The sequence below is a fragment of the Telopea speciosissima genome, chromosome 11 (genome assembly GCF_018873765.1).
Source record: "Telopea speciosissima isolate NSW1024214 ecotype Mountain lineage chromosome 11, Tspe_v1, whole genome shotgun sequence".
NCBI lineage: Eukaryota > Viridiplantae > Streptophyta > Magnoliopsida > Proteales > Proteaceae > Telopea > Telopea speciosissima.
In genome coordinates, this window is record NC_057926.1 from 17256635 (window position 1) to 17269328 (window position 12694).

Consider the following 12694-nt stretch of genomic DNA (forward strand, 5'->3'; position numbering starts at 1 on the left):
TGCAAGAACTAGTACCTTTGTGAAGTGCCACTGGGAAGTCAATAGGAGCTTCAGTTGGAGGAGCAGATTGAGTATTGGGTTGTGAAGTAGTAGTAGACGACACTATTATCTTACATTGTTGGTACACTTGCGGTGGTGCATGAGATGAAGCAACTAGAGCATCATCAAAGATCATAAGAATTGGAAAAGGTAGTGTACAAGTACTATCTACATCAAGAGTAGAGCTAGGCACAAAAGGAGAAACAAATGGAATATTTCAAAAAAACAAACAAACAAAACAAAAGAAAACAAGACACTATTGGCACTGAAAAATTGTCGATGAGTAATCAGGTCATAACATTTATACTCTTTTGAATTCTAGAATTATAAAGGAAAACATATTTTAGAGTCTCAAGAGACAATTTATTTATTTGAGGTAGTAAAAAATAAGCAAAGCAAACACACCCAAACAACTCGAGGTGGCGAGAAAACAAAGAAGTTTTGGAAACAAAATAAATAAAGGGGAATAGTTATTTAAAACATAAGTGGGCGTTCGGTTGGTCATATAACATGTGGTGAGAACTTCATCACCCCAAAAATGTTGGGGACCATCCATATGGCTCATGAGAGACCAAGAATCACTAATAAGTGTTTATTTCTCTGTTCATTAAGCATGTTTTATTGTAAGGTATAAGAACACTTGTTTGATGAATTATACCATGAGCTGAACAAAAACCAGAAATTTCACATTGAATGTACTCAAGTACATTATCGGAATGAAGTACTTTAATGGGATCATCAAATTGGGTCTTTATTTCATTATTAAAATATCTAAAAAATAAAAACTTTGAACGATCATACAATAAATACACCTAATTTAAATGGAATGATCGTCATAAATGTGTCAAAGTAAAAGAAACCTAACCTATTTTTGGCACCACAAGAACCCCAATATTAGAATGAACTAAAAAAAATAAAGGCTAACTTCTAAACAAACTACGAGCAAGAAAGGTTGACTGATGATGCATCCTGAGTTCACATACTTCACACTCAAGGCAAGACACAAATTTGCAACTAGGTACTATATACTGAAGCTTGGATAAAGATAGATGACGTAATAAAAAATGCCATTGGAGAGGAGTTATTGTAGCAGTAGAGGGACCAATGCAATTCAAATAGTAGCGTACAACCTGCTCAAGCCCACCACCAATCGTCCTCCTTAATTGAAGGTCCTAAAAACAATAATATGAATGATAAAATATGATAGAGTTGTCAAGAGATTTAGTAAGTTGACTAACTAATAGCATACTTAATGATAACTGAGGTACATAAAGAATAGATGACAAAGTCATGGATGTAGTAAGAGAAATCGTACCATGACCAATCATATGGGTAGATGACCCATTAACAAGAATTATAAAAGAAGAATTAGGAAATTTTGAGAATGAAGAAAATAATTCTCCCTTACAAGTCATATGGGTAGAGGCACCAAAATCAATATTCCATAGAGTCGAAGATGTGGATGTAAGAAAAGCTGATGCACCTATGTGCGCCGAAGTGGTTATGGATGAAGAAGCATCAATAGATGGCTGAAGATTCTGGATAAATTTTAAAAGTGTTTGTAGTCATCTCGAGACACAAAACTTGATGAAGATGCAAAATTGGTTTCGCCATAAGACACCTTAAATAATATTACCTTCGGGCACAATAGTATTAGCTAGTGATGGAGTCCACTCTGGTCAGCCATGTTTAGCCCAACATGTATCAATTGTATGATTGGGTTTGCCACAAAAAATACATTGTCTGAATGATCGATCACTCTGCTAGCCACCTGTACCTCTGCCCCCATAGCCACGACCTCTCCATGAGCCACGCCTTCTCCCAGAGAAGCTAGAATATCGGCTACAACCAGTAACAAATGCAGAACTATCTTTAGGAGAAGGTGAGGTATCAGCCTGGGAAGGAGTAATAATACATTGAAGATGTGCAGAAGAATTAAAGGAAGACATCTTTTACCTGGGAAGCAAATAACTCTTAATAGACTAATAATTAGGATTTAGTCTAACTATAAATTTGGTGACATAAAATTCTTTCCATTAAAGTTGTAACTGTTTCAAATTAATAGTTAGTGGCTGATGAATATTGAGCTCCTCTCTTATACCCATAAAATCATTGAGAATGTACTTTTTATCCGACATGCAACTAATTCTTAATAGACTAATAATCAAGATTTAGTTCGACCATAAAGTTTGCAACGTAAAATTCTTTCCATTATATTACCGAAAAAAAAATCTTTCTATTAAAGTTCTAATTGTTCCAGATTAATAGTAAGTGGTTGATGAATATTGAGCTCCTCTCTTATACCCGTAAAGTCATTGAAGTATACATTCAATGACTTATCCCCCTACTTGAACTTAAAAAATTTATCACATAAATAATAAATGCATGATATATTCTTCTCTTGGGAGAAAGTTCGCTTCAAGTTATCTCACATTCCTACATTTGATGCAATAGTTTGATCCATGTTGTTCCACAACCATATAAGGAGGGTGTCTTTCTCACGTATCCACTCCTTATAGGCTTTCATATCATGAATCAATAGGAGGGTCACATTGGAGGTACTTCAACTTTTCCTTTGCACTAATGTAATAAACATTGTCTACTTGATCCCATAATAGATAATTACCAACTTCATTGAGTTTGATAATGGTGATTTGGACATTGACATTGTCTGAGGGAGACTTAGGATTAACCATCATGCACAATAGAAATTAATAATAGAATAATAAGAGCAAAGTACAACACCTTTGGCCAGCAAACAATCATATATAAAAAACTCAACAAAACATTGATGTATAGGTCTGTAAATCTGAAAATATATGCCAGATTAATAAGGGATAGAAACCCCATAATATCATAGGTAATTGATGAAGATCCAAAAACCAGTAGATAACTTATACAAATCTGAAGAAGGGTCATGGGACAAGAGGGCAAGGTGATGACCCATTCCCCCATATACTTTTGGTTTACATTACAAGTCCTATGACAAGAGGGTCGGGTGATGACCTTTGTCATTTTTATTCTACTAAAAAACACATTGTAATTTACATAAGGATAAGTGCACCTTCCCTGTTAGCCAGTATTTGCATCCAATATGATGGATTCGCTGTGGATTTTTATCCTCTCAGGTTCTGACACCCACAGGTTTGTCCGATTCCCTTACCCGATGAACGACACGTGGAATGTTCTCATCCAACGATTGAATTTAAAAAAATAAATTCCTCTTTCCCAAAAATGCATTAACTCTCTCTCTCCTCTCTCCATTCTCCACTCTTCACTTCTCTAGAAATCTGAGGTTTCCTTCGTCAGTCACAGCAACCACCGGCGAGTCTCATTGCTCTGCATCTTCTGGCAAAGGCGTTTTACCTTCGTTTGCAACCTCCGGCGAAGGCGGTGAAGGTGAACCACAATCTACAACCTCAGGCGATGGCAAACTACAGTCTGTTGTTCCTCACGCGTGTGAAACTAGGATCCAACCACCAACGACGACTAAGGCGAACCATGCTCTGTCGTTTCTCTCGCATTCAAAACTAGGATCCAACCACCGGCGACGACAAAGGCCAACCACGCTCTATTGTTTCTCTCATTTGAAACCACGATCTACAACCTCTTAGGTTCAGTTTTTTTTTCTCTCAACTCTATCTCTCTCTCTCTCTCTCTCTATAACCTTAGATGTTTGAGGAGTCAAAATAGGTCTTAAGCTTCTAAATGAAAAAAAAAAATGTTCATCAACAGTATCTCTTGGTTTGAAATAGACATCCAGATCTGCGATTTATATTTTCTTTGTCGATAGAAATTGATATTTCTTTGTCAATGTAGATGATTCTCTGTTTATGCCTCCCTAGTTGAGCTATGAGTGATTTGAAGTTTCTAATTTCGTAAGCTATTTTATCATCTTTGTAGTTATTTGGAGCAAAATTACTTTTTATGCATCACCCAATCATTTTAGCCATTTTTGTTATTATTCTAGTGTCCCCCCCTTCTCTGCTTGTAAATGAAGCTGAAACACACTAGACAGATTTTATTCCATAGCTTCGGATTTGGTCTTAAACTCGTTGCTTACTTTTGCTTAGATCCATAGAATCTCAGCAATAAATTGAAAACTGATTTTTAAATTTTTGATAAGAGTTACTTGTATGTTATCTGAAACTCTTAAGTCAAGATTTATGCTTTCTTTGTCAATGAGAAAGCTCTAACTCCTCTCTCTCTCTCTCTCTCTCTCTCTCTGTGTAACCCTAGCTATTTGATCTTCCTAATAAGCTCAAAGTTGGAAAAAAAAAAAGGGTTTGAATCTTCCTAATAAGCCCAATTTGAGGGTCATGTATCATAACCAAGAGAATTCGGTGCAGATTCCTTCCTGACCTTTTACAAATCTCAACTTGACCCTGCCCAGACATAAAGCAAGCTTGGTTCGTTGCTTACTATATAGAAGGTAGGGAATCAGTTTGCTTATTTTTGGTAGAGGAGGGCATTGAAGTCTACTTGAGTAGAATTTATAATTCGCTTTCTGTAAAAGGATTTGTGTCAATTCACTCATTCAAGATCTTTCTCTCTTATAAAGGAGGATTAATTTTCACCTGTTGTAGCTCTATAGGAGTTTGGACTCGACACTAACTAGGATTTTAAGGTCTTAAAGCTAAAAGTAAAGATGAGATTTTGGGGTGCAGTCAAAATACTTGGTAAAAGAATAGTTCAAACATACTTGTATTACCAACTAAAGGTGCTTTTGGTTGACTTTGAGTGTTGTTACTGATGCAGTTAATGGTCTTTGTGCTTTAAATACATTTTTATCTTGTATTATTGCAAAGCTTAGTAACTCGCATACTTCTTATACTTTTTTTTTTGGTCTACTTATGTTTCTTGTATGGTAACTAGATACCACAGTTTCTGAATGACAAAATGCTTTTTTATTTCCTCTGTCAATGATGTTGTCTGTTTCATTTCAAATCCAAAGTTTGTATCATTTCAATTATACACTTTAGGTTTCAAATCTCTATGGTTATAAGTACCTATACTTTAGTGGTTACCCTTCTAACTGATAATTTCTTTCTGTTTTCTGGGATTGTGCTTGAGTAAGAAAAAAATTTATGAATTATTTTCACCTTTCTAGCCACAAGAAGTGAAAGTTAGTATTGGAAGTTCTTATGATTGGTGTAATGCTTGGCTGTTTTCTTGATTATAACTTGTAATAGGAGAAGAATTATCAATCTGTACAATATCCAAGTGAGTGAAAGGGTGTTGGAAATATAATGTAATAAGTAGTGAAATAAGACTCATCTTTAATGTGTAGATGAACTCAAAACTTCATAAAATTGTGAGCAACTCAAAACTTCAGCTTAATTGATATTTGATTCAAGATCCATGAACTATTATAAATTTTCTTATTTTTTTTTTGGCCTTTATTAATTTAATGTCCAATTGCAGAGATATGGTTGACATAATACCACCGATGGTTAACACAACAGTATCAGCGTTGGTTGACACAACACCACTGTTATGTGACTGTGTAAGTGGAAATATGCTTTATCTGATATCCCAAATAAAAAAGAATCTTGACTGTCCATTTTATAAATGTCCTCGAGGTGATTGGTATCCAGAAGACTTCATTTGGGTGAATGAATTTTGGGCAAACTTGGAGTAAGATGTGGATACTTATCCATTTGTACTAAACTATCTCATCCAAAGGCCAACCATATGTGGACATATATATGCACCTCCAAAGAAAAATGTGATAACAAGGCAAAGATATATCCACATTCAAAGTAAGTTAATGTTCAAGTTGGGGCAAGAGAAACTATGATTTTCTGTGGTGTGACTGGTTAATCTTGGGACTTTTCTACAAGTTTAGTTTATGAATATTTGATATATGAATATGTCATCTATTTTAGTACTTGAAAAACTATGATTTTCTGTGGTGTGACTGGTTAATCCTGGTATATCCTTGTGAAGCTTGTTTAGGACACTGTCAATGGAATCTGAAAATTCTTGTAATAAACGTAGTAGCATCTCTCTTTAACAAAAGAATTCATAGATAATAGGCAACCAGTAGTCTAGGGAACTTGAAACAATTGAGAATATGACGGATGTCAATATTTTCCCATGATTTGCCATGACCATCCAATCTATAATTAAAGCCAATGACTCATATTCTCTCAAGAATTAACTAGAAGCAAAAATTGCAACTAACTAGTGATATGAAAATCTATCTCACAAGAAAAAAGAATTATATATTGGAACATCAACAGTAATGAAATTCTTAATTTTTATTAAATAGAAAAATTAATCGGCCCCCTTACTATCAACACAACTGATCTACATGATTCACGATTCAGTTAAGCTTTCACTCGGAGGACCTCCTATGGAGATATTGTTTTTATCATTTTTCTCCAACAAGAATGTGATCTAACTCAATAAAGCATTTATCATGAATTCAAAATCATTAATATTGTGATACCTGAATAAAGAACCATATGCTCCAAATCAAAAGGTATCTGTGTTGAAGTAGATAATTTATTAAGAAGAATTGTTATTCTTTTAAAACAATCTCATTGCTCTTATTTTTTTCAACTTTAAATTGCTTACACTCTCAACAGCATGGAATGCATTTGCGATTAAAAGATATGACTTATGTTGCTATTCCAAAAAAATACTATTGAACCAATGTCATCTATTTTTATCAACATAAAAAATGCTAGACATTGCCAACATGTTAAGACCTCAATGTTTGAATATTAAAATAACAAGTATATCCAAATGTCAACATATCATCCCATACTTTCCCACATTATCAAATTCAAAGTAATGATTGTGACTAGTTGGAATCATTGTCACAACTTTAAACTGTTTTGACCGCTTCTCAAACAAAGGATTAACAATATTTTCCTGCAAAACATTAAGCACGGTACTCTCATTATAAATCTAATTGGAAGCAGCAAAAAATTCATTTTTCACAGAATGGACCACATACCACTTATTGTAAACTTGATTAACTGATACAAATTAATTCAATAAAAAACACAAATACATAATTAAGGAACAATTTATATTTCACGTGGAAGGCAAGATACTCATCCATAGGTTGATTTATAACTCAGATAATTGAATCAACTTCATCGATGTCCATGGTTTCAAAAAATTAAAATACCAAGCTTATTGTTCAATCAGTAGTAAAATTGGCATGGAAAATATACAACATAATACTTTTCATACAGTTAGATACTTTTTCACATTGACTTCTTGTGCAGTTTGCACAGGGTTCAATTCACCAAATTCAATAAACACATTCAACAAATTCAATAAACATTTGAGTCAACATCAATTGTTCCTAACTTCTAAATACTAATTTCAGAAGGATAGGATATTTTGTTAATTCAAAAAGAAAAATTATATTTTGTGGATTTGATGCCTAAGTTCAATCATAGGAATAAATATAAACTCATGAAACCCTTATGCTTCCAAATCTAAACAAAATGTGACAATCATGGACTTTTACAATCAACATTTTTCTTAGAAAATGTCTTCTACCATGCCACAATTACAAGTCTGCCACAAAAACATCTACTAAGAGTACAAAAAAACTCAACCATGCCATTCTGGAATTGGTTACTCTATTCAGGTCATGCTTTCCTTCCTCCCTAAGACAGATAAAAATAAAACAACTGTTTACAATCAACATTTTTCTTAGATATCTAAACAGCCCTAAGAAAGAGAGAGGCTTTATAGATGAAAAGAGAATTACTCAAAGTTTTCAACAATTTCTTTCTGCTATCAAAGCAAATCAATTATTGTATTGCGATAAACTATTGTGGACAGAAAATCTACCTATCTTATGTCAGATAAACATTCAGATCATGAAATAAGTTCACCGATGAAGCACCCATTGCAGAAGGTATGGAATACTGGGAGACAAATAGATCAATATTCGCCTACACAAATGAAGCAATTAAATATAAATAAATAATTGACAATGACTTATCCTAAAATGAGTATATACTTAAATTACCAAAGCAATACCTGAGAAATAGAGACTTGAGAGGAATATATACAATCCATAGAATAATCAAATGACCTTTGTGCATATGCATAAAATGTCAAACAATTAATCACAAAGCTGAAGCCTAGAATTTAACATTATTAAAGCAAAAAATGATTAGAAAGTACTTGAGATCCAACCGAATGTTTCAAATGGCATAGTGTAGGTGGGACTTGAGAGGTATTAGTTGCCGTTGGTTTCGATTTCTTTCTTTTTTTTGTTTTTTGATACAACTTTTAATTCGTTTATTTAGGTTGGAGCCCGACTTCTTCTTCTTCTCTTTCTTCTTAAGCCCTTTCGCAATAGTTAGATCTACCTCTTCAGTTGATTCTTCTTGATTTAAGTTTGATGTTTGCAGAGAAAGAATGTCTAATTATTTACACAAATCACTTGCAACATTGTTAACCAATGCATATCCCTCAACTGAATTGGATGCTTGTGAAACAATCTTTACTAGTTTAGAACAAAGAATCTTATAACGCTGTGTAGAATCCAAATTTATATCTTCCTCAACTTCTTTTTGACTGATATCTTCCACTACTATTCTTCTTGCCTTACGTGTCCATCTATTCAAAATGTATGCTTCTGGAATATACTTGATATCTAGTCTTTCCATAATCTTCAAAGCATGACAACATAGGATGCCAAATGACTTAAATTTTCTGCAGCTACATTCAACTATAGACTCAGATGAATTATACTTAACTATATATTCCACCTCAGTTGAATTAAGAACATCAACAACATACTTATGTAAGGTATTACTTTCATCATTCTCTTTTATGTGGCACCAACCAACCAATGCATATTCATTATGAAATAAGCCAAATATTAAAAGAGTATAGACTTCTATTGCCTGTACCATAATGGGTGAGTATGTAAACGTGTTCCTTGGGAGCTTATTTATTGAATCAAACTCAACCTTCAATTTACTAGCACGCTTATCATTCACTACCCGCTCAAAATGCTTAAAAAAGTATACAATATCTAAAGTACATTTTGTATAATCCTTCAAGTCTGCATTTATGCTTTCACTTAGCTGTGTACTCCGCATACCTCTTGTAAATGCATTCTTCATATAACATATGGCCCATTTCTGTTTAAGTCCTTAAATATGATCCAACCATGAATCATTTTCAACTTGATACTCAAACCTTAATTGTTCTCATGTAGTCTCAAATTGTTCTTCCTCATCATATTGATATATGCATTTTTTTCAGATCTGATAGGAAACTTGACCCATCCTTCATTAAGTTACCTAGATGTTTAATCTCATTCTATATCAAATGTCAAGTACACAAACCATGACATGTTTCAGGAAACACCTCTGAAATTGTCTTTGTCATTGCAACATCTTGATCTGTAAAAAATGTTATAGGCTTCTTTTGTCTGTAACTTTCCAAGAAAGTCTCAAACAACCATTTGAATGATTTAGCTTTCTTATCGTATAAAAGTGATGCCCCAAATCGAATAACTCTGCTATGATGATTAAATCCAGAAAAAACGCCAAAAGGCCTATTCTTCTTGTTCGTACAAAATATTGTATCAAATGTCACAACATCACCAAAAAGCGCATAATATATTACCATTTTCATATCGGCCCAAAAATTATTAATTATCTGCTCTTCTGTATCCAACTGCAAGCTATATATAAAAGAGGGATTGAGCGGTGGTTTGTTTCCCAAAATACCGTAACAAACTTTCTGCTTCACTATAACATAAGTCATGCTGACGTTTAGTACGGAGGTAATTGTAATGATCGACTCGAGTATAACCAAGGCTTTGTCTCCTACCTGCCTGTCTACCCATATACTTAAATACGATCTTAGGTCTAATTCCAGAATCATCGGCCAAATCAATTTGAAAGGTCTGTATGTCTGAAATGATCTGTTGTGACCACATCATGTGAGTGGTAGATTCTATTTAAAGATCATGATTATGCTCTTCAATAAAATAATGGCAATTGTATTTCCCATTTTTCATAATCTTTATTCCATGTGAGCAGGACAAATCAGTTCTCGTCTCCGCTCGAGGGTTCATATTTGCATCATCAACACACTTGTCTTTTTGCCAAATACCTTATTTACTACAAACTAATCTCCTTGAAATTACCATTATATAATCTTTCTTGCTTTTATTTACATATTCTCTTCTGACACTAAAACCCAATCTTCCTCTGTAACTGTTATAGAACTAAAATGCATCATTTCATAATTAAATTGCATGCCGATGAAAGGCATATCCAATCTTTCTATTGGATTATCCATAACCCACCTGAAGAGTAGCAAAGTATATAAAGATAGTAATGTTGATTCTCAAATTTTTTTCTTTTGTAACAATGTTGATTCTCAAAGTTAGAGATTCATAAACACATAGAAAACCTAAGAAATAGACAAGAAAACTAACAGAGTAGGAATAAAACCTGTCGGATTTCATGTTATTAATGAGACTAAAAGTTATCCAACAGAGTTAATACATAGTAGAGTACTAATAAACTCATCCACAAGAAAAGGCCAACCTAAACTGTTTTTACAATATTTTATAGAAAGCATCCAAATCCCCTTCTTGGAGAGCAAATGATGTAGATGCACTAGTCTGGCTGGACAAACAAGACCCAATTTGGAAGCCCAGCCCAAGAAGATTTAATTTTTATTGGGGGTATTTTTAAGGAATTCTAGTTGTGTCGGTCTTTGAGTTAGTTTAAGATTGTGAAAGGAATCCAGGTCTGAGTTTTTTTTTTTTTAGCAAATAGATATAAGACAATCATTTACAATACAAAGAATAGAAATTTTTTGAGTTTCACATGGTGCTGAGGTACTGGTCGTGTGACTGATTCTTTCTCTTTCCCCTTGGCTAATCTGAGTCTTTCTATCAAGTGTGCTCTCTCCAAGCTCCTAATCTAATAATCTTCTTCTCTCAATTCTTTTATTTCTTCCCTAATTCGTCTATATTCTTCTCCATCACCTGGGCGAATACCTTGTTTTTTATGTCATTTATATCAAAACCTATCTTCTTTCATTTTGCTTAGTTTCCATTTAAACTTGGTAGTTAAAGGTTCTGTTGATAAATCTGATATTATCTATTAATTTCTTGATTTTTGGTCTTAATCTAAGGTTAATCTTCCATACATTACACATTCAAACCACCGTTCTGTTTTTCAGACTATTCAGTTGGAGAACTATCACAGCAACTGGAGTTCATATAAACTAATAATTTCTGATTTGAAAATAGTCACCAGGGTTTGGCGACACTGATGTTAAAGCCTCTGTCTAGCTGAGTTAATCATTGGGAAGTCTTCTAGTTTTTTTTTGATGAAAAACCAGATTTATTTAAAGAGAACAAAAAGTTTGTACATCATAAAGAAAAGGTGGGATAGTCATTCTATTAGTAAGTGAGTACATAGCTAAAGACTTTAAGATTCGGGTCCAGATATTGTTTTTGTATTTAAACTGTACATTTGAGAAGTTAAAAGTGAATTCTGCTAGTTCAAAAAAGGGGGGAATGATATTAACAGGATACTGTTAGCAGGTCTAGATATCAAAAGCTTGTGAAGACGCTGGTTATTGATCCACACTTCATTGGGTTGGATTTTGTCAGTCACAGCGTGTTTCCACCCCTGCAAGATTTCAAGTAGCTCAGCCTCCATGTCATCAGTTGAAGCAGCAAATCCTGCAGTAGTTAAAACACTCTGGCCATCAAGTAAAAAACAATAAGCCCATCCTATTAGGCCTATGGCTGGTTTAGAAAGACCTGCGCAACATAAAACAGGTAATTTTACTTCATAGTTAGTTTTAGAATTTAGCTTACTTAGACTGTGCGGACAATTAAAGGAATCTATCATATGATCATTTAAGTGCGGTGGCGATAGATTAAGGTCTCTGAGCCATCTAGAAACATTTAAAAGAACAGGGGTAAGGTCTTTCGTGGATTGACCACGAATAACTTTGTTCCTTACAACCCAAATAAAATAACAAATTATAATGACAACAGAAAAAAACCAAGATGCAGTTTGTTTGTCCATGGCCTCGGAAAGAAACAGGGAAGCACAAAGCTGTGCCAAGCTAGAGCTATTCAGCTTGGTAGTGGTTGGTAAATACTGAGATATTTCTATAGAACTACATTAAAACCTGGATTTTTGCGTATTCTACAAATCCTTCAATCTGATCCTGGTTCGGAGCATGGTCCCTACCTCTGTGATCTTCTAGATTCTATTTTAGACCATGGACCGCAACAGCAAATGTAAGAACAATGGTTTGGTATGATTAGGAGAGTTGGAAGTTAAGTTATTTTCAATCTTAACCCCTGAGATGGAATCTAAACATTCAAAACTCTCACATAAAAAATAGAGAATAGAAATTACGCACAGTAGGCAGTGGCCCCAGTGCCTGTAATATATGGGGTAGACCCCACTCAAGTAGAGTGTTCGGGCAGGAGTAGGGTGGTCATTGCGCCCCTCCTATTACAGGTACTAGGGAACGGACATTTATCTACTTCATTTCCTGGGCAAGTCCATTTCTTCAAGTTCCTCTAATAGAGGGGGCGGAAATGACCACCCTACCCCTGCCCAAACACACTGCTCGGGTGGGGTCCACCCCCGTCTATTAGAGGAACTTGGGGAAATGG

The 12694-nt window shown here is 34.3% G+C and overlaps 1 protein-coding gene across 1 annotated transcript; it reads right to left on the bottom strand.

The window, feature by feature from the left end:
- Window positions 1–7865: 7865 nt before the first annotated feature.
- Window positions 7866–9660, bottom strand: LOC122644832 (protein FAR-RED ELONGATED HYPOCOTYL 3-like). Its single transcript, XM_043838212.1, has 4 exons — window positions 9375–9660; window positions 8462–9178; window positions 8053–8156; window positions 7866–7964 (listed from the first exon to the last, which is right to left on the bottom strand). The coding sequence occupies exons 1-4, from the start codon at window positions 9658–9660 to the stop codon at window positions 7866–7868; spliced, it is 1206 nt and encodes a 401-aa protein (XP_043694147.1).
- Window positions 9661–12694: the final 3034 nt, after the last annotated feature.

Coding starts and splice junctions, on each gene's coding strand:
- LOC122644832 (XM_043838212.1), bottom strand. CDS start 9,660: ATGGTAATATATTATGCGCTTTTTGGTGATGTTGTGACATTTGATACA. Junction 9,179..9,374: donor GTTTCCTGAAACATGTCATG/GTTTGTGTACTT, acceptor ATCATATTTAAG/GACTTAAACAGAAATGGGCC. Junction 8,157..8,461: donor ATTGGTTAACAATGTTGCAA/GTGATTTGTGTA, acceptor GTTAAATTCTAG/GCTTCAGCTTTGTGATTAAT.